The sequence below is a fragment of the Chiloscyllium plagiosum genome, chromosome 33 (assembly GCF_004010195.1).
Source record: "Chiloscyllium plagiosum isolate BGI_BamShark_2017 chromosome 33, ASM401019v2, whole genome shotgun sequence".
Classification (NCBI taxonomy): Eukaryota; Metazoa; Chordata; class Chondrichthyes; order Orectolobiformes; family Hemiscylliidae; genus Chiloscyllium; species Chiloscyllium plagiosum.
The window spans coordinates 38,696,107-38,723,168 of NC_057742.1; the positions used below are offsets into that span (position 1 = coordinate 38,696,107).

At 42.2% G+C, this 27,062-nt stretch overlaps 1 protein-coding gene across 1 annotated transcript in view; it reads right to left on the minus strand.

The window, feature by feature from the left end:
• Positions 1–27,062, minus strand: part of LOC122539683 (vasoactive intestinal polypeptide receptor-like) — a 139,498-nt gene that overhangs the window by 70,707 nt on the left and 41,729 nt on the right. Inside the window, exons 2-3 of the mRNA XM_043674671.1 lie at positions 15,678–15,780; positions 14,760–14,867 (exon numbers count right to left, since the gene is read on the minus strand). Coding sequence (XP_043530606.1) covers positions 14,760–14,867; positions 15,678–15,780 — 211 coding nt within the window. The remainder of the gene's footprint in view (positions 1–14,759; positions 14,868–15,677; positions 15,781–27,062) is intronic.

Genomic DNA, 27,062 nt, shown 5'->3' on the forward strand with positions numbered 1-27,062 from the left:
CCATGGTTTACGAAGGAAGTATAAGGAAGCGGTATTAGAAATCTTGCAGAGTGTGAATATAGATAAAACCCATCCGGCCCAGTGGACTTATCCTAAGATCCTCTGGGAAGCCAGGGAGGAGATTGCCGAGCCTTTGGCATTGATCTTTAAATCATCATTGTCTACAGGAATAGTGTCAGAAGACTGGAGGATAGCAAATGTGGTTCCCCTCCTCAAGAAGGGGAGTAGAGACAACCCTGGTAATTCTAGATCAGTGAGCCTTATTCAGTTGTTGGTAAAGTGTTGGAAAAGGTTATAAGAGATAGGATCCAGAAAAGAATAATTTGATTAGGGATAGTCAGCACGGTTTTGTGAAAGGTAGGTCGTGCCTCACAAACCTTATTAAGTTTTTTGAGAAGGTGACCAAACAGATAGATGAGAATAAACTGGTTGATGTGGTGTATATGGATTTCAGCAAGGCATTCGATAAGGTTTCCCACAGTAGGCTATTGTACAAAATGCGGAGGAATGGGATTGTGGGAGATATAGCAGTTTGGATCAGTAATTGGCTTGTTGAAAGAAGACAGAAGGTGGTGGTTGATGGGAAATGTTCATCTTGGACTTCAGTTACTAGTGGTGTACCGCAAGGGTCGGTGTTGGGTCCACTGCTGTTCGTCATTTTTATAAATGACCTGGATGAGAACGTAGAAGGGTGGGTTAGTAAATTTGCAGACAACATTACTGTCGGTGGAGTGTGGATAGTGACAAAGGATGTTGTAGATTACAGAGAGACATAGATAAGCTGCAGAGCTGGGCTGAGAGGTGGCAAATGGAGTTTAATGTGGACAAGTGTGAGGTGATTCACTTTGGTCAGAGTAACCGGAAAGCAAAGTACTGGGCTAATAGTAAGATTCTTGGTAGTGTAGATGAGCAGAAAGATCTCGGTGTCCAGGTACACAGATCCTTGAAAGTTGCCACCCAGGTTGACAGGGTTGTTAAGAAGGCATACAGTGTTTTAGCTTTTATTAATAGAGGGATCGAGTTCCGGAACCATGAGGTTATGCTACAGCTGTACAAAACTCTGGTGCAGCTGCACTTGGAGTATTGTGTACAGTTCTGGTCACCGCATTATAAGAAGGATGTGGAAGTTTTGGAAAGGGTGCAGAAGATATTTACTAGGATATTGCCTGGTATGGAGGGAAGGTCTTTCGAGGAAAGGCTGAGGGACTTGAGGCTGTTTTCGTTGGAGAGAAGAAGGTTGAGAGGTGCCGTAATAGAGACATATAAGATAATCAGAGGGTTAGATAGGGTGGACAGGGAGAGCCTTTTTCCAAGTACAGTAGCGCCTCGACATACGAATGACCCCGTTCACGAACAAATCGGTTTACGAACAGTATTGTACAAAATTTTGCTTCAACATACGTACAAAATTCAAGGTACGAACGAAGGTACGAGCGCAAAAAGCCCGTGTGCGACGACGTGGTTTCATTGTTCTGCTTTTCTATGCGCTTGTTGAACACAAAAGCTCTCGGGCCCCCGGTGATCTCATTCAGTTCGTCTTTGGCGTGTGCGCTGTGAACACTATCCGAACAATGGGAAAAATTGATTCAGTTCGCGAACTTTTCAGTTCGCGAACCGGGTCGCAGAACGGATTAAATTCGTAAGTCGAGGTGCTACTGTATAGTGACAGGAAGCATGAGGGGGCATACCTTCAAATTGAGGAGTGATAGATATAGGACAGATGTTTCCTCCGGGTGCTCCGGTTTCCTCCCACAGTCCAAAAATGTATAGGTTAGGTGAATTGGCCATGCTAAATTGCCCATAGTGTTAGGTGCAGAGGTAAATGTAGGGGAATGGATCCGGGTGGGTGCGCTTCAGCGGGTTGGTGTGGACTTGTTGGGCTGAAGGGCCTGTTTCTACACTGTAAGTAATCTAATCTAATCATATCAGCAAGATCATGCAGATGCCATGACAATGGATGCATGGACACTGCACCACAATTGCCAGACAGGAGTGTTCCCTCCCAGTTGGGGAACATTTCAGTAGTCAAGGACATTCAATTCCTGATCTTCAGTTAAGAATCCTCCAAGGTGGCCTTCAAGGTACACAACAACACAGAATTGCAGAGCAGGAACTGATAGCCAAGTTTCGTACCCACGAGAACAGCCTCAACCGTGATCTGCAGTTCATATCATGTAATCCCAATATATTGTTCAGTGTAAAATCTTCCTTACTTTGCTGTTTTGTCCCCATCACCTTGATATCTTGTTATTCTCTGTCTACCTTAATTAGATTGTATAGTTTTGGATTACTTGTTACTTTGGTTGGACTCTCATCATGTAACTCTTACACCTACCATATTTGGTTTGTCTCTAGCACCACCTTATTTTTGATTTCTTGCAATTATTAATTGGTTCATAGATCTTCTCTTCACTTGCTATTCAACTGTTGACACTTTACTCACACTATCTGACACTTTTGATCACCTGCAAAGCATTGTTATTCAGCCTGTCCACATTCACACTATTTGTATTTATCTTTTGACACTCTTAATTACCTGGATTATTTTACCATTATTTCTCTGCATAAAAATTCCGTGCCTGTGTGCTTTCCTCCACTTCAGCTGATGAAGGAGCAGCATACTGAAAACTCAGACGTAACATGATAGCAGGTTATAGTCTAGCGGGCTTATTTGAAATCACAACTTTGTCCATCCTATTCCAACACTGACATTTCCATATCATTTCTAGCTCTTTGCGAGAAAATTCTAGATGCGTTGTTCTTTCTCTATTGAGTTATTCTCTTTCAAGTTATTTATACAATTTCTTATGAAAGTGGCTTATGACATTGTTTCACCATCTTTTCAGGCAGCACATTCCAGATCATAACAACTCTTCACATTAAAACAAAATCCTTAAATCATCTCTGGTTCTTTTCACATCTCTGGTTTACCTTAAATCCGAACCTTTTGGTTACTGACTCTTCCCCAAACTGACTCTTCTGCCAGTGGCAAATGTTTGTTCCTTGATTTTCTACTAAACCCTTCAAACTTTTGATAATTCAAATTAAATATCCCATTAACTGTTTTTGATCAAAGCAGAATAAGCCCAACTTCTTCAAACTCTTCATGGAACTGAATCACCTAGCCTTGGTATCATTACAGTAAATCTCCATTGTACTCTCTCCAAGGCCCTCATATCCCTTCCAAAGTGCAGTGCCAAGTTTTAGACAGTGCTTAAACAGAAGCTGGATGAATAATGTATAAATGTTTAACACATTTTCCTTGCTTTTGTATTAGCAAAGCTAAAAGTTCCAGCCTTCTCAACTTGGTATTTTAAAAACTGTAAGTTGTAAATCTGCAAGGCTCTTCACACTTTGGGTAGCATGGTTAGCACTGCTGTCTCACAGTACCAGGGATCTGGATTCAACTCCAACGTCAGGTGTAAAGTTTGCATGTTCTTCCCATATCTATGTAGTAGGTTTATCCAGGTGCCCAGTTTCTTCACACAGTCCAAAGATGTGCAAATTAGATGGATTGGCCATGCTAAATTGTGCATAATGTCCAGGGATGTGTAGGCTAGTGGATTAGCCATGGGAAATGCAGGGTTATGGGGATAAGGTTGGGTTCTGGGTGGGAGGCTTTTCTGAGGATTGGTGCAGACTCGATGGGCCAAATGGCTCCTTCTGAACTATAGAGATCCTATGGTTCTATAATTTAAAATTGGCCTAAATATTGTCTCTCCTCATTCCTTCTTCAAGAGTGCTACATGATTTCCTATTTCATTAGGCTAGGTCATCCAGATTTTGTTACTAACCTACTCATTGCTTACTATATTTATGAATCATGTGTAAATTTTGAAATGATGGCCAATATGTCCTCAATGATGGAAGAGCCCAGCATATCAATGCAAAAGATTAGGCTGATCACAGCAATCTTCAGCCATAAGTGCCAAGTGGATGATCCATCTCAGCATCCTCCACTGGTCCCCAGCATCACAGATGACAATCTTTGATTCACTCCATGTGATACCAAGAAATAGTTGGAGACTGGATGCTGGAGACTGGCTCTTACAACATTCTGGCAATAGTACTGACGAGTTGTGCTGCAGAACTTGCCACTCCTGTGGTCGAGCTCTTCCAGTACAGTTGCAATACTGGCATCTAACCAACGATATGGAAAACTGCCCAGGTACATCCTGTACATAAAAACCAGGACAAATCCAACCCAAACAATTATCGCTCTCGATCATCAGTAAAGCAGTAGAAGGTGTCATCAAAAGTGCTATCAAGCAGCATCTGCTCAACAATAACTTGCTCAGTGATGCCCAGTTTGGGTTCTGCAAGGGCACTTGGCTCCTGACCTCATTGGACATGGACAAAAGAGCTGAATTCCAGAGGTGAGTTGAGACTGACAGCTCTTGACATCAAGGCTGCATTTGACCGAGTGTGGCATCAAGGAGCCTTCGCAAAATTGGGATCAATGGGCATCCAAGGGCTTTTTGAAGTCATAGATGGCAAGTAAGAAGATGGTTGTGGTTGTTGAAGGTCAGTCATCCCAAATCTGCAGGAGTTCCTCAGGTTAGTGTCCCATGCCCAATCATCTTCACCTGTTTCAATGACCTTCCCTCCATCATTATGACAGAAGTGGGGAAGTTCGTTGATGATTGTGCAATGTTCAGCCCCATTCACAGCTCCTCAGATCGATATCTCCAATCAACTAACAGCACACCTTTGCACTTCAGTGCTGTACTTTGGAGTGCACCAGCAACTTTCATTCTGATACTGTAATGTATTTCATTACAAGACTGTACGGACATTCTGTGTACAAGGCCAGGTGTCCAGCTCGTGACTGGATCAGGCTGCATCTCAAGGATCCTTGCTTGCTCTTTTAATGCTTTTTCACTTTGTGCCAACTGGGATGTTGTGCTATGTAAATCTCACAGCTGCACTAGGTGAAAGAACAAAGAAAAAAGAAAATTTACAGCCCAGGAACAGGCCATTTGACCCTCCAAGCCTGAGCCGATCAAAAATACTGTCTAAACCTGTCGCCCAATTCCTAAGCATCCGTATCCCTCTGCTGCCCACCTACTCATGCATCTGTCCAGACACATCTTATATGAATCGACCATGCCTGCCTCTACCATCTCTGCTGGCAACGTGTTCCAGACACTCACCACTCTCTGTGTAAAGTACTTGCCATGTGTATTCCCCTTAAACTTTTCACCTCTCACCTTGAAAGCGTGCCCTCTCATTATTAAGTTCTTCACCCTGGGAAAAAGCTTATCTCTATCTACCCTGTCTATACTCTTCATGATTTTGTAGACCTCAATCAGGTCCCCCCAATCTCCTTTTTTCTAATGAAAACAAACCTAACCTACTCAACCTCTCTTCATAGCTAGCACCTTCCATACCAGGCAACATTCTCATAAACCTTCTCTGCGCCCTCTCCAAAGCATCCACATCCTTCGTAGTGGGCGGCACGGTGGCACAGTGGTTAGCACTGCTGCCTCGCAGCGGCAGAGACCCGGGTTCAATTCCCGGAAGGCAAGCATACCATATGCCTTATTGACCACTCTATCCATGTGCAGCCACCTTCAGGGTAAAATGGACCTGCACTCCCAGATATCTTTGCTCATCAACTTTTCCCAAGGCTCTTCTGTTCATTGTATAATTCTCTCTAGAATTAGACTTGCCTAAATGCATCACCTCACATTTGTCTGGATTGAACTCCATCTGCCACCTTTCCGCCCAACTCTCCAGTCTATCTATATTCTCCTGTGTTCTTTGACAGTCCCTTATGCTTTCTGCTACTCCACCAATCTTTGTGTCATCTGCAAACTTGCTGATCATACCAACATGCCCTCTTCCAGATCATTTATGTATATCACAAACAACATTGGCCCCAACACTGATCCCATTGGAACAAGACTGGTCACCTTTCTCCATTTCGAGAAACTCCCTTTAACTACTACTCTCTGTCTCCTGTTGCTCAACCAGTTCTTTATCCACCTAGCTAGAACACCCTGCACACCATATCTCTTCACTTTCTCCATTAGTCTACCATGGGGAACCTTATCAAACGCCTTACTAAAGTCTATGTATATGACATAAACAGCCCTTCCTTCATCTATCAACTTGGTCACTTACTCAAAGAACTCTATTAAGTTGGTAAGGCACGATTTCCCCCGCACAAAACAATGTTGCCTATTACTGGTAAGCCCATTCTTTTCTAAGTATAAATAGATTTTATCCATCAGTACCTTCTCCAGCAACTTTCCCACCATTGACATCAGGCTCACTGGTTTGTAGTTATATCCCTACTACCCTTCTTGTACAGGATATCCAGAATATCCCTACTACCGTTCTTGTACAGGGGAACAATATGAGCAACCTTCCAGTCTTCCGGCACCTCACCTGTACTTAAGGATGTCGCAAAGATATCTGTTAGGGCCCCAGCTATTTCCTCTCTCGCCTCCCTCAGCAACCTGGGATAGATCCCATTCGGTCCTGGGGATTTGTCCACCTTAATAACCTCTAGCCTTGCCAACATATTTGCCCTACTTATGTCAACATGATCCAGACTAATCAAACTTCTATCTCTAATCTCAACATTCATCATGTTCCTCTCCTCAGTGAACATTGATGCAAAGTAATCATTCAGAATCTCACCCATTCGACACACAGCCTTCCTTCATTATCCTTTAGTGGACCAATTCTTTCTCTTGTTACCCGCTTGTTTCTTATATAAGAATAAAATGCTTTGGGATTCTCCTGAATTCTGCTCGCTAAAGCTATTTCATGACCTCTTTTAGCCCGCTTGATTCCTCACTTAAGACTGGTCTTTAAGACTCTTCCAATATTCCTCCGGAGCCCATTCTGTTCTTTGCTGCCTGGACCTTATGTACGCATCCCTTTACCTCTTGGCTAGTCGTACAATTTCTCCTGCCATCCACGGTTCATGAATCTTGCCTTTCCTATCCTTTGCCTTCAATGGGCCATGCCTATCCTGCACTACCTTTAACCTATCTTTGAAAACCTCCCACATATCAAATATTGACGTTCCCTTCGCTAGTACGTGAAAAACACACTGGGTTAACTCCAAGCATGTGCCTTTGCCTAGACACCTAAAGGGGGTAGACCTCAGTGAAGTCAAGGGAGTCAGTCTTCAGTTAAAAGTCCTGCTCAGTAAGTCAAGGGCAGCATCGTCTACCATTCCAGGGGCTTGAGCATGGTCAGCCAGCTATTTGGGGTGGTCACGATGAGGATCCTCTCATTGCAGTTGATGAGAAGTTGAAGGTCCGACGCATCTTCAGCACATCTTCAATCCTCATTTGCAAACTGCTGGCACATCTGCACTGCAAATTGTTGTCTGTTAACTTCACCTTATTGACTAGGTTCTATACTTGAATTAGCCCCCCCGAGATTGCTTTACTGGTGAATCCTCTATGTTTCATTTCTCAATTATACTTACAGAGCATTATTCCTTCCTTGAAATGATCTCTGTCACTTGAAAGGTGAAGAAAGGTGAACATTTACATTGACTTTCAGCTTCTCAGCATCTTAGAGTCAAAGAGTCATAACGTTTTACAGCATGGAGGCAGGTCCTTTGGCCCAAACTAGTCCATACTGACCCAAAGTTTCCATCAACGCTAACCTCATTTCCCTGTATTTGGTCTACATCCATAAATGGTATTTGTCAAAATGCCTTTTAAATGTTGTCAATGTATTTACCTCAACCACTTCCGCCAGCAGCTCATTCCATATGTGCACTACCCTTTGTGTAAAAAACGTTGCCCCCAAGTTCTCTTTTATTCTTTCCCCTCTAACCTTTAACTGATGCCCTCTAGTCCTCGATTCCCCAGAACTGGGAAAAAGACTGACCCTATCCAAGCCACTTCAATAAGATCCCCCCCTCAGTCTCCTATACTCCAAAGAAAATTTCCTAGCCTGTCTAACCTCTTCCTATAACTGATGAAGGGCTTTTACCTGGAACATTGATTTGCCTGCTCCTCGGATTCTCCTGACTTGCTGTGCTTTTCCAGCACCACACTCTCAAGTATAACTCAGACCATTGAGTCCTGGCAACATCCTTGTAAATTTCTTCAGTTTAATAACATCTTTTCCATAGCAAGGTGACTAAAACTGACCATGATATTCCAAGTGTGGCCTCACCAAAGTCCTGTACAACTGCAACATAACTTTTCAACTTCTATACTCTCTGTCCTGATTGAAGGCCACTGTGCCAAAAGCCTTCATCACTGACCTGTCTACCTGTGAATCCACTTTCAGAGAACTGTGCATCTAAACTCCGAGATCCCTCTGTTCCACTACAATACTTAAGGCCCTCCCATTCACCATGAAACTCCTACCTTGATTTGACTTTCCAAAATGCAAGACCTCACATTTATCTCCATTAAACTCCATTTGCCATTTCTCTGGCTATTTACCAGTTGATCAAGGTCCTGCTGCAATTACTGATCACCTTCGTCACTGTCCATAACATCTCCTATTTTAGTGTCATCTGCCAACTTACTAATCATGCCCTGTACATTTTCATCCAAATCATTGATATAGATAACAAACAGCAACATGCCCAGTACCAATCCCTGGGCACTCCACTATTTACATGTCTCCAGTCTGACAATCATCCTTCTACTATTACCCTCTGCTACCTACATCAAGCCAATTGTTTATCCAATTTGCCAGCTCCCCCAGAATTCCATGTGATCTAACCTTCCAGAGCGGCTTACCATGTCGAATCTTATCAAAGGCCTTACTGAAATCCACATTGACTATGTCCACCACTCTGCCCTCATCAACCTCCCTCATCAAAGAGCTCTAACAAATTTGCGAGGTATGATCTCCCCTGCACAAAGCCATGCTGACTATTCCTAATCAAATCCTGTCTTTCCAAATGCATGTATATTGTGACAATGCTGTTTCTTTAACAAGGTTATGGTGTCCTTTTTGCTCAGATAGATCATGAAAGACACAGACTCCAAAAAGTTTTAAGTTAAAGGGTTTTAGGGCAAGTTTGATTATAGCTAAGAGATACTGCCTCAGGCAACAGACTTTCAGGTTTTTGAAAAAAAAACACTTGTACAATGAAAAGGGAGTAGCTAGTACTCTCAGCTCAGGTTTACTCTTTGGTTTGGTTTTAGCACAGTGGCATTGTAAAAGCTGCTAGACCCAAAGAAGCAGGTCCAGGCTGATCTCCCTCCCTCCCTGACATCTCTCCTGTAAGATCCCATGTTTGATTTTTCCTTCTGTTCCAAGTGATGTTATTGGGGTTGTTGGAAATAGCATCACTAAATTGAGATAATCATTGTTTTTTCAGATGGGTTGAGTTATTCTGTATTCTGCTCCCTTTTGTTTGTGTTTTATTTTGTAAATAAATTATGTTATGTTTAAAACTAAGTGGATTGACTAGCTGCATCCCTCCTGGAATATTCACATTACACCTTCTTAAAAAACTGACAAAGTTATGATCTTGGGCTACTTTCTTGAAGTGGTTTGAGGGGAGGATAGAGACTAGATTAGACTGGTGCTGGAAAAGCACAGCAGTTCAGGCAGCATCGAGGAGCAGTAAAATCTACGTTTCGAGCAAAAGCCCTTCATCAGGAATACAGGCAGAGAGCCTGAAGGGTGGAGAGATTCCCACCCCCGCCCTCCTCTCATTTATCTCTCCACCCTTCAGGCTCTCTGCCTGTATTCCTGATGAAGGGCTTTTGCCTGAAATGTCGATTTTACTGCTCCTTGGATACTGCCTGAACTGCTGTGCTTTTCCAGCACCACTCTAATCTGGACTCTGGTTTCCAGCATCTGCAATCATTGTTTTTACCGAGGTGTTTTGAGGGGGTCTGGCCTTGTCCATAACAATATCTTATCCCTGACAATCTTCTCAAGTAACTTTCCTACAACAGATGTGAGGCTTAACTGTCTATAATTCCCAGGCTTTTCTTTGCAGCCCTTCTTGAATAAGAGCACAACATTCACTCCCCTTCAGTCTTCAGAACCTTATCCATGGCTAACAATGATGCAAAGATATCAGCCAGGGCCCTCGCAATTCCTTCTCTAGCCTCTTGCAATGTTCTTGTATATATCTGGTCAGGACCAGGAGATTTATCCACCTTCATACATTCTCCTAATATGTCCAACACCTCCTCTGCTGTGATATGGACTGTCCCCAAGATATCACCACTGATTTGCCCAAGTTCCCAAGTCTTCATGTCTTTCTCCATGACAGACACAGAGGAGAAATATTCATTGCGGACTTCACCCATCACTGCAGTTCTACACATACATGTCAACTTCAGTCCTTGAGGGGTTCTAATCTGTCTCTGGTTATTCTTTTTCCTTTAATATACTTAAAGAACCTCTTTGCATTCATCCTAATCATCTCAGCAAAGGCTTTCTCGTGCCCCCTTTTTACCTTCCTGATTTACTTTTTTAGTAAACTCCCGTATACCTCCAGGGATTCCCTTGATTCAAGCTACTTTTACCTTATCCATACTTCCTCCCTTTTTTTGGTCAAAGAAGCAATATGGTTCCCTATTCCAGGGTTCCCTCTTCCTAACAACCTTGCCTCTCACCCTCAGAAGAACATATAGATCTTGAACTCTAGCTATCTCACTTTTGAAGGCCTCTCAACTGCTGGAGGTCCCTTTTGCCTGCAAACAAACTACTCCAATCACCGGCACGGTGGCACAGTGGTTAGCACTGCTGCCTCACAGCGCCAGAGACCCGGGTTCAATTCCCGACTCAGGCGACTGACTGTGTGGAGTTTGCACATTCTCCCTGTGTCTGCGTGGGTTTCCTCCGGGTGCTCCTGTTTCCTCCCACAGTCCAAAAGATGTGCAGGTCAGGTGAATTGGCCATGCTAAATTGCCAATTCACCATAGTGTTAGGTAAGAAGGGGTAAATGTAGGGGTATGGGTGGGTTGCGCTTCGGCGGGTCAGTGTGGACTTGTTGGGCCGAAGGGCCTGTTTCCATACTGTAAGTAATCTAAAAAAAAACCCTGCAAGATCCTGTCTAATTCCATCAAAATTCATCTTGCCCCAATTTAGAACTTGAACCTGTGAACCAGTTTTGTCCCTCTCCATAACTACTTTAAAATTAATAGAGCTATGGTCACTGTCAACTCGGTCACCTCTCCTGCCCTAGTTCCCAAGATTAGGTCAAGTTTTGCCCTTCCTAAGTAGGACCATCTTTATACTGCTTGAGGAAAGTTTCCTGAATGCACTGAACAAGTTCCACCACATCTCAGCAGTTAACACTTTGGCAGTCCCAGTCTATGTTGAGAAAAATTTAAATCCCCTACTGTGACAAGCTATTGCTCCTGCAAATTCACGTTCCCTTACCAGCCCACTGCTCGTCCTGTAGATGACAGTCGGCCATGGTCAGAGAAGAACACTGGTTTGACGTCGATGGATCTGACCGAGAGCGCTCGGGACACAAACAGGTAATCTATCCTTGAGCGGATAGACACATCTGCAGAGGACAGGAACGACTTCACTCCTTACTCCAAGATGAGAGAAGGAGGGAACAACCCACGCCACGTTTAGGCTATAACTGCTCCTTGATACCCGATCCATGACAATCTGCTCTTCATTATAGGTGACTGTTTCCAGGCTGTAATTTATGCATCAAAGTGATGCCTCTCCCTCTCAACTACCCTCTGTTGGATGCGCTTCATGCCGCTGATCATGGAGGCTGTTGTTCTTCAGTGCAGATGACTGCTTCTAGACTCTATTATATGCGCCAAAGTGATGCTTCTATCTCTCAGTCACCTGCTGACAGTGCACTGGAGTCTGCCATCATGATTTGTTCCCAGGCTGTGTTGCCAGTTGAATGACTCCAATTAAAATCTCATCAAAAGCTCAAATAAGATCATCTACTCATCAGTGGTTAGCACTGCTGCCTCACAGCACCAGGGACCTGGGTTCAATTCCAGCCTCAGACCACTGTCTGTGTGGAGTTTGCACATTCTCTGCCTGGGTTTCCTTGGGGTGCTCCGGTTTCCTCCCAGTCCAAAGATGTGCAGGTTAGGTGGATTGGATTTGCTAAATTGTCCATATTGTCCAGGCTAGATGGACCATTGATGAAGAGCTTATGCTCAAAGCCTCGATTCTCCTGCTCCTCCGATGCTGCCTGTGTGCTGTGTTTTGCCAGTATCACACTCTTTGACTCTGATCTCCATTAACTGCTGTCCTCACTTTCTCCCAGGCTAAGCCATGGGAAATACTGGGTTACTCCAGGAGAATGGGTCTGGTCAAAATGATCGTTGGAGGGGCAGTGTGGACAAATGGCCTGCCTCTATACTGTAGATTAGATTAGATTACTTACAGTGAGGAAACAGGCCCTTCGGCCCAACAAGTCCACACCTACCCGCCAAAGCAAAACCCACCCATACCCCTACATACCTCTTCACCTAACACTATGGGCAATTTAGCATGGCCAATTCACCTGACCTGCCCATCTTTGGACTGTGGGAAGAAACCGGAGCACCCGGAGGAAACCCACGCAGACACAGGAAGAACATGCAAACTCCACACAGTCAGTCGCCTGAGGCGGGAATTGAACCCAGGTCTCTGGTTCTGCGAGGCAGCAGTGCTAACCACTGTGTCACCGTACCCCCACTGTAAGAATTCTATGAAAAAAAGATTCATCATCATTTGTGTCACCTGACAAACTTGGCTGGATCTCGATGTCTCAGCTTTTCCACTCCTTAAAAGGAGTGGAAAACATTTTTGTCAACTTGATATAGTCATAGGTTTCCATCCTGCTGACACCATGAAATGATTCTTTCACGCCACAATACTAATCCCAGTGGATTCTGCCTTCTTTGGAGTCTGTCCTAATAAATCTTCTACCAGCCCCCTCCTGACTGGTCATTCACGGGTCTCCATTTAACACCCAATCTTGGTACCATCACCACTGACAGTGTAGCATTCCCACAATGTTGGTCTGAGAGCCAGTGCAAACGAGACTTTGTGTTAAAGTTTGACTGAATTCAAAGTGAGAGTCTGGGAAAAGGGAAACCAGAGAGCAATTTTACACTGGGATATTTGTGCCTAGTATGATGAGAACAGATATGATAATGAAATATCACAATGTTAGTGACAAATTTTCCATTTGTAAATTGCACAACAACTGCTGGATCAACAGAGGTTAAAATATCTTTCATTGAAAGATTTTGGCAATTACTCTCAAGTGTGTGGTATCTCTCACTGTGTGTGATCAAATTGTTGGGTCTCTAATCTTGTTGCCACGGCAGAACCATATATTGTCATGGCTGCTGCTTGCCTTCACTGCTCATGCTCCACAGTAGATCCTACCTCCTCAGTACCACTAATTGCGCACCTTCACCCAGTTAGGCGAATTAAACTTCGAGTTAACGCTGTGTTGAAGTGACCTAGAAATTATCCAGACATCAGGTTCTAAATCCCAAATTGAACATCAAGCCTTAGCAAGTAGTTTCTTCATCTGACTTTAGTTCAACAGTTCCATGTGAAACTCCATTGTTCAGTTGAAGAGTTTGTCCAAACATTGTCAAGTGATATAATAAAATGTTTCTCAGAAATAAATACTATACAAGCTGTCAGAATCATCTCATTTACAAATCCTCTGGACAAAATGCATTGGAAGTGTTCTGGTCTGAAAGCATATCGAGGAAGCAAGAATTATGGCGAGTTTTGGCAAGAATTATCCTTTTGTGTCTCAGTCTGTGAAATATCCCTGTTTGTCATCATGAAAGTATTGTGCCAGAGGAGGTGCTGAACTGTGACAGATAAATAATTAATGTGTTTTCAGTTTTAAAAAAATGTGGCTGAGAATTTATCGTGGAGGCGGTAACTTCTATGGCAGGGAAGTTATGTCCTCCTGCATAAGAAGCCACATTCCAATTTTATTCAGTTTGGATTATTAGTTGCCTGAAGTTGTAGCCTCTGAGGGGTGCCCACTGTTGGGACTGCAGCCAGTGTCAGGATTGAGCTGGCAATGGAGGTCAGGTGGCACATAAATGGGCTGGGCACATCTTGGTCAGTTAAGTGGGTGGGGGTGGAGTAGTGGTGCTGAAAATTATCCAGCAGTAGTGGCCAAGAGAGCCGTGAAAGGGACATGATGTGTGGAACAGAATGTCTTTACAAGCCCCACATCCCTCTCACTCTTATGTGCCTGGGTCACCCGGTTCCTAGAACAAGCTCGTAAACTCTCTTATCAGTTTATACTCTCTGTGTCACATGTTCTGCAATGTCATTACTGGGTCATTTATGACAGAAAATTAATAAACACGGAAGAAAGAAAATATTGACTTATGATACCTTTTCATACTGCCAGGCATCCCATAGTACTGTACAGCCAATTAGGATATTTTTGAAATGTCGGAACAGTTATAGGAAATGCAGCAGTTAGTTTAGATATAGGAAGCTCCCACAAAGAGCAGTGGCCTCTGTATTCCTTCATTCTCAGCATTACAATATTTCTTGAAGGGTCAGCCCTACTCCAGCACAACCTTGGAAAGTCAAAATTGTGTGAATGGACTGACTTTCAGAAGTTGGGAAGACACTGTTGGGAAAATTGTATTTTCTGATCTGAAATGGGGGATGTCCATCTTTGTGAAAATTCCATTCAAATGTCAGCCCCTATGACAGTGCAGTGCTCCTTCAGTGCTGTAGTGGAACATCACCCTATATTTTGTGCTCCAAACCCTGGACTGGGATCCTGGAATGGAGTGATACGATTGAAAGTGCAATCTTCAATGACCTGACTAATGGTTTACCTGGTTTGTCCCCATATGCCAATAGAAGCTTGGGGCAAGGAAGTACCACAGTGGCACCAGTAACTGCAGGTGGCCAACAGGATACATTGTCCCACATGGAGTCACATCCTGAGGAAGGAGACAAAAACGAATGTATTAATGAGCAGCAACACACACACTGCAGAGGAAAAACAGAAGAGAATGTCATCAGTGTTTATTATATTAATGTACAGTATAAGTGCTGAGGTCTCTATTTATTGCACATGCCTAGATGCTCTTCAGATGGTGGTACATAATAGGTATGTTCACAGGGAGTTCTGGACCCATTAGCCAAAAAGAAACAGTGATACAGACCACTTCAGGATGGTGTGTGGCTTGCACTGGAACTCATACACCTGTTGTCTTTGTTCTTCATGGTGATAGAGTGTCAGGTTTGGAAGTTACCACCAAATTAAATATAATATTACAATGATGCTGATTAATCTCATTTCAGTAAGAAATCAAGGCACAATTCACCACATCAGTTAAGGCCTTACCTTCATTGACATTTTGTTCAGAGTTTTACTTGGTAGAGATAAGAGATTAATTGTGACTTTATTGTAACAGGAAGGCTGTTTGCAGCTTTTTGACAATTTGACCAGGTTTTATGAAACCGTTAAGAATATAAATTGGAGAAATGTAAAATGGGTTGACCAATCATTGTTCGCAATTCAAACTATTGAAGACAATCAGGATCCAGTCCATGATGTGCCATCATTGAGTGAGTTACTTTGAGAAAGAATGGTATTGTAAACATTTAAAATTAATCTGTGTGGTGGGATGAGTGTGTGTGTGTCATCCACATTGTAACTGGCTTCCTCTGCCAATGTGAAAGATACTCTCTGGAATCTGAACCCAGCAAGAGTCATGTTCTACCTATAGCTCATGTAGTTAACTCACCAGATTCCCAGTCTGTCTGGACTGTTGCTCGTTCAGACTGGCACATCTCCTCAGCCAGCTGGATCTCCAACATCAGCTCACAATCTGGATGGATCATCAATGCCTGAGGAACAGATTAAAGGGATTTCCCAAAATGTCTTATCATGTCCCAGGAGTCAATAACAAAAATATCATTTTAGAAATTTGGGACTGAATGATAAATTGGACAACAGCTCTCTTTAATGATTACATGTTCCTGTAGTAATCAGAAGTGTCACTGATGAACATCATAGAAAATGCTTCAGAGAAACCCTTTGTAATTGCTAAAAGTAAGAAGAGTACCTGTGTTATATTCCTTTCCTGACTTGCTCACCACAAAATATGAGAAAGTCGTGGGTTTTATAAATTGGAAATCAGGGAGCTCTTTTGGAAAGTAGTTTAATAGGAGAAGGCAGTCATACATAAGACAGAGAACAGCTGGAATCTCAAAGGTTGAAATTTTCCTGAATGCATTTGGGGCATTTCTTTGGAACATGATGTTCTTGTTACAAAAAGAAGACAAGCAATATTAGGTTTAGTGATGAATAATGAGCTAGAATTAGTCAACAATGGCAAGTGAACAGTTATCTAACAGTGACATGATTGCATTTGATATTTGACATGAGAAGGACAGAGAGCTTAATTTTCAATAAGTCTGATTTTTGAAGAGTTAAAGGGTCATAGATTTGCACAGCACAGAAGCAGATCCTTTGGTCCATGCCGACCACATACCCTAAATTAATCTAGCCCCATTTGTCAGCATTTCGCCCATATCTCTCTAAACCCATCCTATTCATGTACCAATAAAGGTGGCTTTTAACTATTATAATTGTACCAGCTTCCACCATTTCCTCATTCCATAAACCCACCAGCCTTAGTATGAAAAAGTTGCCTCATAGGTTCCTTTTATATCTTTCCACTCTCACCTTAAACCCTATGGTTTTGGACTCTCCCACTCTTGGAAAAAGACATTGGCTATTCACCCTATCCATGTCCCTCATGATTTGAGAAAACCTCAATAAGGTTTTGAACCCTTGACTTACGACACTCCAGGGACAATAACCTCAGCCAATTCAGCCTCTCCCTATAGCTCAAACCCTTCTATCCTGACAACATTCTTGTAAACCTTTTCTGAATCCTTTCACATTTAACAATATCTTTCATATAGCAGGGTTTGACATGGGAACTCACCTTATAAACTGTGACAAACTGTTGATGGGTAAAACTACAGAAGAACAAATGGAAATATGCAAAATATAATTAAATAAAAGACTCTACAAATAAAAGAAACAGCAGTGGATGGTAGAAGTCTAAAACAAATGAAAACTGAGAATGCTGGAGAAACTCAGCAGGTCTGGCAGGCAGTATCTGTGGAGAGCAAAATGGAGCTAATATTTCAAATCCTGTGACCGACCTACAGAACTGGATGCAGAGGTATACTGGAAGATGTAGAAAGAACAGGAAAGGAATACAGAGAAGGTGGGACAAGTTGCAAAAATGAATATAAGAAACAATGCAAACAATATTAAGGCGAACAGCTTTTTTTCAAAGTACATTAAGAGAGAGAATGGCTGAGATCCATATTGGTTCCTTTTGTGTATGAAGGTAACATTTTAAGAGTATGCCACATGATTAACTGTTCTTTACGCTGCAACATAATATGAAAATGGTCAGTATTGTTTGTTCTGCCTGGGTTGCAGGGGAGGGTGTGAGGTGTTTTGGTGTGTGAGTTGGTAGGTGAAGGTTTTTATTCTTTTTCTTCTTAGTAAACTGTCTTTTTAGTTGTCTACAGTCTATGTTCAGTGTTCTTTTTGGAAAGGCACAAACCCAACATATTGGTAATGAACAGGATTCAAATTAAACAAAAAAGATAAATTAAATAAAATGCACAGAACAGTGGGATTGAATCCAGTTCAAATCTGTCAAGATTTAAATTCATTTTTAACAAATAATGATGACAATGAAGAGTCAGATTATTACATAGAACAGTCTGAGTTGTATCTCATCATGGATGTCTTCAAAGTGCCATAATTTGCCAATAACAAGCAGGTAGTGGCTATTCTGTGAAATTCAATGGGGGAATGTGACAAGGGAGGAATGCGAAATTTGAGTACACCAGACAAACCCAATGTTAAGTCATATGACAGCTTTAAAGTGGTATAATGAAAACACCTAAAATGAATGAAAGTGACAGTGGCAGAGAGATTAACTCTTACTCACTGAGATCAAAAACAGGCAGATTCCATCTCCATTTTGTTAAATTGTAACTACCAGGGAGAAGTTAGATGAAGGTGTGCAAGTCTGTTGTACTAGTGTCCTCGACAGTGAATTCGCATCAGTTAACCAAACAAAGAGTGTAATTATGAATCTAAGGCTTGATTTTCAAGAGGCAGAGACCACAATTGACACATGAAGTAACGATGGGGCAATGAGAAACTGACCTACTATGGCCAGGGTGGGGGTGTGAGTTTGTGCAGGGAGGAACAAACTGTACATAGGAAATCATGAAGGAATCTGTGGAATAAGAAGACAAGCAAAAAAGAATTCCCTGAATTGCCATAAATCAGCCTCCACTCGAAAACTGCAAACCATTATGAGAAAATGCAAAAGCCCACTAACAGGCACAACACAACTCCACAAATCATTAAATGTAATCATCAAATATCAGAGGAAACATAGTACAAATAAAATCATAATGCTCAAATTAGATAACGGGACAAGGGCGAGTGAGAATGGACATATCTATTTTGTGTTGAAATTGTATGGTGAAGTAAATTTGGCAAGGGGTCAATAAGGGTTCCAGTAGGCATAGAAAGGAATATTGTTTCCCTTTAAGTTGGTACTAGGTCTGGTTTAACAATTGTCAACAGCTGTCAGCATTTGAGGATTGGAGGGAAATTGAGTGGTATGTGTATCAGTACCTTGTAGAAGTTTACATGGAAGAAGTTTAAACTTGTGATCAGCTATTTTAGCGGCATGCACCCTCCATGAAACCCTCTGATACCGAGTGGAAATTACCTGAATACTCACCATCGAACTGTGTTTTTACAATTCTGGTAAGGGATGTTACATATATCGAAATTAGTGTCATCTCTAAATAGCTCTGAAGGGTTTAAAATATAAAACAGCTATCTTTCATTTTTTTTTAGCCACCACAAGGTGTTGTTGAGGTGAATAACAAAAACTAGATAAGGTTGGAATGGTGGCTCAGTGGTTAGCACTACTGCCTCACAGTGCCAGGGACACTGCTGCCTCACAGCACCAGGGACCCAGATTTGATTCCAGCCTCGGATGACTGTGTGGAGTTTGCACATTCTCCCCATGTTTGCGTGGGTTTCCTCCGTGTGCTCCGGTTTTCTGCCACAATCCAAAGATTAGGTGAATTGGCCATGCTAAATTGCCCATAGTATTCAGGGGCGTGTAGATTAGGTGCATTAGTCAGGGATAAATGTAGAATAGGTTTGGGTAGGTTACTCTTCAGAGAGTCATAGAGATGTACAGCCCGGAAACAGACCCTTTGGTCCAACTTGTCCATGCCAACCAGATATTCTAGCCCCATTTGCCAGCACATCCTTCTAAACCCTTCCTATTCATATATCCATCTAGATGCCTTTTAAATGCTATGATTGTACAATCCTCCACCATTTCCTCTGGCAGCTCATTCCATACACACACCACCTCTGAATGAAAATGTTGCCCCTTAGGTCCCTTTTATACTCGAAAACTGCAAACCATTATGAGAAAATGCAAAAGCCCACTAACAGGCACAACACAACTCCACAAATCATTAAATGTAATCATCAAATATCAGAGGAAACATAGTACAAATAAAATCATAATGCTCAAATTAGATAACGGGACAAGGGCGAGTGAGAATGGACACATCTATTTTGTGTTGAAATTGTATGGTGAAGTAAATTTGGCAAGGGGTCAATAAGGGTTCCAGGAGGCATAGGATTCATCCTATCCATGTTCCTCATGATTTTATAGATCTCTATCGGTGTGGACTTGTTGGGCCAAATGGCATATTCCACACTGTAAGGATTTGATGATTCTAAATAATTAAGGGCAAGCTAGGTATAGAAATGAATGGAAGACTGACAAGGTGTGATCAATTCAAGTAGGAAGAATCAGCTACACTAGTTTAGGCCAGTTTAACCCAGTAGTTTCTGTCCCGTCAAGCCTGACTCTCAGGTCTGCATCCTTTAAAGTGAATTGTGTGTGTACCCTTGTTCCTGAGGTCTGTGTACGGTCCTTTATCTCTGTCTCCTCTTTGACTGACCTCTAGAGCTCAATGCAGTGAGAAATAATAACACGGGTCTTTCAACTAATTTATTGGGAATTTTTTTCTCACACTTGTGGGAACAAGTTCTCACACTTCTCATGCATGTGAAATCAGCTCTGGCTCAGTCTAGAGTACTCTGGTCTTTTATTTTCTGTCTACCATTATTGTTCGATGAAAGTTTTAAATTACGCATTTCCATGATGGGCAGTGGTGGCCAGAAAATGGAGAGGTCAGGATGAATGTTTTTATCTGCGAGCACTGCGGCATTAGGTTTCCATGGTGCCTGTAATAACAGGTTTGGTCATCTGAGTACAATGCTATTGCAGCAGAACTTACAAAAGCAGGTGCTGCAGAAGGCATTGTTCTGACTGTATTTGTCACTGACAGGAGCTGGAGATAAAGTTGAGTTGGGTCTCTGGTCTTCTGGAAGTTAACAGAACTGCAAGTTGTAAGAGAGGAGACTAAATGGACTGAGGATTCAAAGGTTATGCCAAGGCAGGGTTCATTGCATTAAATGTCACTACTGCACCAAGAAATTCTCCCCATACGTTGCAGCTTTTGCTATCACTGTTAGATGCCTGGTTATTCTGGGCTGTAACTGTACTGAATGCTGCAACCACTTGCATTAACAGAAGGAGAAAGGGTGACACAGAACAAGGCTGTGGGGATGGAATTATGTTGGTTCGTTACTCTGTGGCAGCATACCATGAGATATGGAAATAATGCAGCTATTATAACTGCTAGCAGATCTTCCCCACTGTTTCTATATTCAATGCTTCTGTGTGTGAAATAGCCAACATCCTGGGCTAACGACTCTTTTTTTTGTGTATGTGTTTATGCCCACATGGGTTCAAGATAGGCTGGTTGAGGATGAAGCAAGGTCAAGAACAGTCTTCAGGCTTAGATTTATTTATAACACTTTATATGACATATTACTCTAAATACAATAACACATGGCATTCAGAAGTACACCAAGCTTTGTGCTTACTATTACTTTATTGAAAGATTACTCCATGAACTCTACAGCTTCTAGTTCCAGGAAATGCTTGATGCCTCTCATTGGGTGTCAAGCTGTCCAATTTGGGCACTGATATTTCAAAATAGTATTGCAAGACCAACATGGTTCAGGTGTGGGTTGGGCCTTGGAATTCAGCTGAGACTGATTCCACTTTGAGAAACTGGCCTGGAATGTTGACCATAATGGCAACAAATGGCTGGGAGTGGAAATCTTAAGCGTAAAGAGAAAATACTGGAAATTCCGAGAAGGTCAGATAGCATCTGGAAGAAATAATTTCTGACTAATCTGTTGAGTGATGTTTTAATTTAGAGACTTGCATGGATTTGGGAAGGGCTTAAATGGACTGAAACTGCCATTGTGTTGGAACACTGGCTCTGACCTGCTGAGGAATTCACAGGTTTCCCAGGATCCCCAGAACTCGCTAGTGAAAATACAGCAAGATGTTGGAGAGGATAAAGAAATAACATGTGAAAGTTCTCATCAATCCTGAAAGTTTCAAGATGTTTCTTTGACTAATGTGTGAAAGGCTTTTACTCACACAACATTATCTGAGTGGTTATTGTCTTACAGGTCAATTTCATTGCTTCAAATGTTACATTCACTATTTTGGATATTTATGAACATGTGGTTTATCAGATCAGCATGACTGCAGCTAATGCTGTAATAGCTTGGGTAGATTCATGAGTCAGCTGTCCATGATGGTATCAAGGCTCCTATATCAGTGGGTGAAATGACATTAAAGAGAGAGCTCTTAGTCATTTCACTGGGTACTATATAAGGTTATGGTTCTGAAAGGGTTAATGTTAGAAACTGCACTAAGCTTTACTCAATCTACTCATGCCATAAGTATTTGAGTGCAGAAAAATAGCAAACCCTTAGGAACCTGTGGAGTGAAGACCTAAACTCACACGTCCCCAACAGTCTTAGTAGCAATAGCTAAATTCCTCATGTAACATGTCCCTGATTGCCATCATGAGCTGCCCTACTTAAGACAACAACATCTTCTGTTAAGATCAATAGTGGCTTTCCTGTATGATTGTAAACTAAATAGACTCTTACACTAGTCAAGAAAAGAGGCCTATAGCAGGAAACTACTCTAAGTACATGCTGATAGCAATTAGTGTCACAGCACATAAAACACAGGAGCACTGTGCTTAATATCCCTTAACCTATGGATGTTACAGTACATCAGGAGTGCAAGAGCCTTATTTAGAGATAAGGAAAAATTGCCGCAGGGATAGTGTATGTGCACAGCCCAAAATACGGCCAACTAGGATCTCAAAATGTTGGTTTAAGGGAGCAGTGTTGGTTTAAATATTTCAGAGCCAAGGGACAAGCTGGAAAGGTCTGAAGGCAAAGCATAATATTGCCAAACTTTGGAGCTGCAGCTGAGAAAGAAGCAGAAAGTTTTTAAAGCTAAGCTGCAAGCTAGCAATGTTTTGGAGAGTGAAAACACAGAAATAGTAGAAGAAACGCAAGTACTCAATCACAATAGTCCATATCAATGCCAGTTGTAGTACAGACCTTAGAACTATCACAGCCACTTGGCAATGCAGAAGACGCACAACCAGACTACAAGTAGGAAATCTGCAATGTTACAGAACAACTTCACACGTAAGAAGCAACACCAAGCTATCACATTTTATGTAATGTGGATCCAAAATATGATGATATTCTGATAAGGCAAGGCATGTATAAAATACTCCAGAATATGATGCACTGATTAAAGGAACGGATATCTACTGTAGGCTGAGTATAAGTTTAGAGCTGGTGCGGGTTAGATTCAATTAGCAATCTCAGTGTTTGAGAGAATCAATGGAAGATTTTTGAACAGATTTATATTGTGTAGCAGGATGAATGCAACAGAAACATACAGAATCATAGAACCCTGACAGTGTCGAAGCAGGCCAGTCTGCCCTTCAAATCCATGTTGACCCTCCAAACAGCAGCCCACCCAGACCCAGCCCCTGCCACATATTTGGTAGTTGATATGAAGAATAAGCAATTGTCAGACTTCCTTTAATCTAAAGCGGATTTGACATCACGTCAGTCAACACAGTTCACTACACAGGCAGAAATTAGTGTCCAAAATCATTAAGACTGTAGCAAAACATTGTGGAATCTCCTGACACGGAAGGCCCCAAGATGTTGTCAACACCCTGAAGAATGACTGCTGAATGTTCAATAGCAGGAGGGAAGATGGTGATGTTGTTAATTATGAGATTGGCAATAATGTCAATAGCGATGTTAATGATTATAAAGACTATGTAAAATGACTGAAATAATGGAGACCAAGTAGAGCAATACTTGTGAGGAAATGACATGATAGGTGTAACTGAAGATTATGTAACCGATTATGTGACTCTGATATCAATAGATGAGAAGACATCATGTTAGAAGAAACTTCTGAATAGAGAGGTCTTAGACACTACGCTGGAGATCTGTATTTAGTAACCTGTAAAGTGCAGATATAAATAAAGGAATATTACATCAGAAATGGAAGAGCCTTACTTAGAGGTAAAGAGCAAACAACCTCACAAACAGTGTATGTATGGACATTCATGGCCCAGAGGTACTGAGCACCTAAATGTGCAGCAGCAGTTTTGGATGGAAGTGCAAGCTAAACCAGCTTGGCCGTCAGATGACAATAAAGATGATCAACAACATCAGCAGCACCAAGAATATCAGCAACAAAAAAAACTCAGAAAATGTTGGAGAAACTCAGCAGGTTTGGCACAACCTGCCGAGAAAGAAGCAGAGTTAATGTTTCGAGTTCAGTGTGACTGTTATCTTCTGGAAGATCACTAGCTGAAGTCACTGTGGCAGCAGCAAACTGTCACCAGCTGGGACAGAGGCAGCATGAACAAACTGCCACTCTACATGAGAGGTGTAGCTTACAAGAGGCAATTCTGGCAACCCAAGTGTAACATGCAGAGGATAAGCTCAGGGAATGTCTGAACATGGGTTTCTCAGTCTGTTGTACCTATTGATCACAGATCACAGAATTATTACGGAGCAGAATGAGGTCATTCAGTCCATTGAACTCTTCAAATGAGCATGATTACGTAGTGCCAATTCCTTGCTTTTTAGCCATACTCTTGCACACCTTTTCTACCCAAATAATCATCTCATGCTCTCTTGCATGCTAGCCAATGATGGTTGGTGTTTACACCCTGCTGTCATGTAGATCTGACCAGGCTTTATCAGTGGTTGCTAAAGATTCTACTGCTGTCATCACTCCAGATCCTCCAGTGCTCTCCCAATAACAGTTTCAAGAACTTACAATTAGAACTGAACGTGACAATTGATTGATGGATTATTTGCTAGAGCAAATCTGCCATGGTGGGATTTGAACTGGGATCCTCAGAACATTACCCGAGTCCAGTGCTCTCCCAATAACAGTTTCAAGAACTTACAATTAGAACTGAACGTGACAATTGATTGATGGATTATTTGCTAGAGCCGACAATTATGTCAACATTGCTTATGGAATTTCCAATCAGAGTGAGCTGGTTTGTGTCTCTGATTAACTTTGCATAAGTGCAGCACATCTTTGTTTGTTCACTTATGGCAAGGAACGTGCCCCTAGATCAGCCACGATCATCCATCATCCTCAAGCTTCCACTCCATTGACATACAACTGATGTACAACCACAAAAATAATAATATGCAGCCTGATGAAAGACTTCTGAGCAGTCCACTGTCACTGATCTCTTTAGGAGTGGAAGCAGTGGTACCAGCTGATGATTTGGAGATGAGTGATATCCATTTAAAACATAGCTGATGAAATCTGTGAGGAACCGATTTAGTGAGGTTGGGAATATTTGATTAATATTAACTTCATGTTTCCCATGATGAAGGCGAGAATTTGCCTTTTCTCTTGTTTCAACATTTTCCTCATCCTCGTCAATGTGCTGATTGATGTATAAGGCACAGTACTGAAAGGTACATCAACTCCACCCAGTATCGGGAAGTTGGATTTGATTTGGTTTGATTATAATTGTCACATTTACCAAGATGCACTGAAAAGTATTGTTCTATATGCTATCCAGGCAAATGGAACTCGGTTAGATTGGCACGTCTGGTTGACGTGGACAAATTGGACTAAAGGGTCTGTTTCCATGCTGTGGAACTCCAGATACATTAGTACATCAAAGTAATTGAACAGACTGCAGAATGTGGTGTTACAGCTACAGGGAAGATGCAGAGATCAACTTTAATACATGAAAGCTCAGTTCAAAGTCTAATAACAGCGGGGAAGAAGCTTTTCTTAAGTCTTTGGGTGGAGTTCATCATAGGGAGCAGATGTACAACCTTCAGGAGTCCTTTGTAATTATGCCTGACTAGTGATATAATCACACCAGTATTTACTGTCAATATTCATTAGCCATCTCGTTAACTGAGACAATTGTTTTTTATGTAAAAACTCCAAAGTGGTAGAACTAATACTTAGAGCCCAGATATGGTGTAGACAAAGGAGGATTTATGTCAAGAGTGTGGTGATGGAAGCGCATAGCATCTGAGGTCTAGCAGCATCTGAGGAACAGGAGAATGGACATTTCAGGCATCCACATTAATCCCATGTGGTTTCAGGGTCCCAAGGTGGAAGATGAGGTGTTCTTCCTCCAGGCGTCGGGTGGTTAGGGTTTGGCAATGGAGGAGGCCCAGGACCTGCATGTCGTTGGTGGAGTGGGAGGGGGAATTGAAGTGTTCAGCCATGGGCAGAAGCGTTGGTTGGTGCGGGTGTCCAAGAGACATTCTCTGAAACGATCCGCAAGTTGGTGTCCTGTCTCCCCAAAGTACAGGAGATCACATTGGGAGCAACGGATATAGTAAATGACATTTGTGGAGGTATAGGTACATTTCTGTTAGATGTGGAAGGATCCTTTAGGGCCTTTGGGGCTCCACTCCCAGCACCTTCCCCTGCCACTGCAGGAAGTGCAAAACCCACATCCACATCTACCCCTCAACTCCATCCAAGGTCTCAAAGGAATCTTCCACAATCCCCCCCACCTTCATTTACTTATTGCATTCCCAGCTATCTTCCCCCCAATCCCATTCCGCCTCCCATTTATCTCGCATGCTACCAGCCCACATGCCTCACTCCTGATGAAGGCCTAGTGCCTGAAACGTCGATTCTTCTGCTCCTTGGATGCTGCCTGAACAGTTGTGCTTTTCCAGCACCATACTCTTTACTCTGATCTCCAGCATTTGCAGTCCTCACTTTCTCAAAGGAGGATTGGTATCATGGTACTACCTCAAAAGACTCTTCATACTGTCAGAGATGGCAGATATCATCAAGTACTAGGCAGTAGTTATCAGGGTCATATTACATGGTGGCAGCAGTGTGGATTTGAATTCCTTGTGAAGACAACACCTAATTGGAGAAAATTCCAGAAAAGCCAGAAGAAAGATTATTATTTGAAGGAAAGTGAATCTACCATTTTAAAAACATTATTGTTTTAAAAAGATACAGCCAATCACTGGCTGAAATGTGATTACTGACAGAGAGAAAGATGGAAACAACTGAGGAAGCAGAAAAGATTAGATTACTCTGAGGTAGTTTGGGCTGAGGTTAGGAATAGGAAAGGTGAGGTCACCCTGTTAGGAGTCTTTTACAGGCCTCCTAATAGTCCTAGAATCATTGAAGAAAGGATAGGGAAGGTGATTCAGGAGATGAGTGACAGTAATAGGGTGGTTGTTATGGGGGACTTTAACTTTCCTGATATTGATTGGGAAAGCTATAGCTCAAGTTCGTTAGATGGGTCAGTGTTTGTTCAATGTGTGCAGGAGAGTTTCCTGACACAATATGTAGACAGGCCAACAAGAGGTGAGGCCATACTGGATTTGGTTCTGGGTAACGAACCAGGCCAGGTGTTAGAATTAGAGGTAGGTGAGCACTTTGGGGATAGTGACCATAATTCGGTGATTTTTACACTCATGATGGAGAGGGATAAGTGTGTACTACAGGGCAAGAATTACAGCTGGGGTAAGGGAAATTATGATGCGGTGAGGCATGACTTAGGATGCGTGGCTTGGAAAAGTAGGCTTCAAGGCAAGGGCG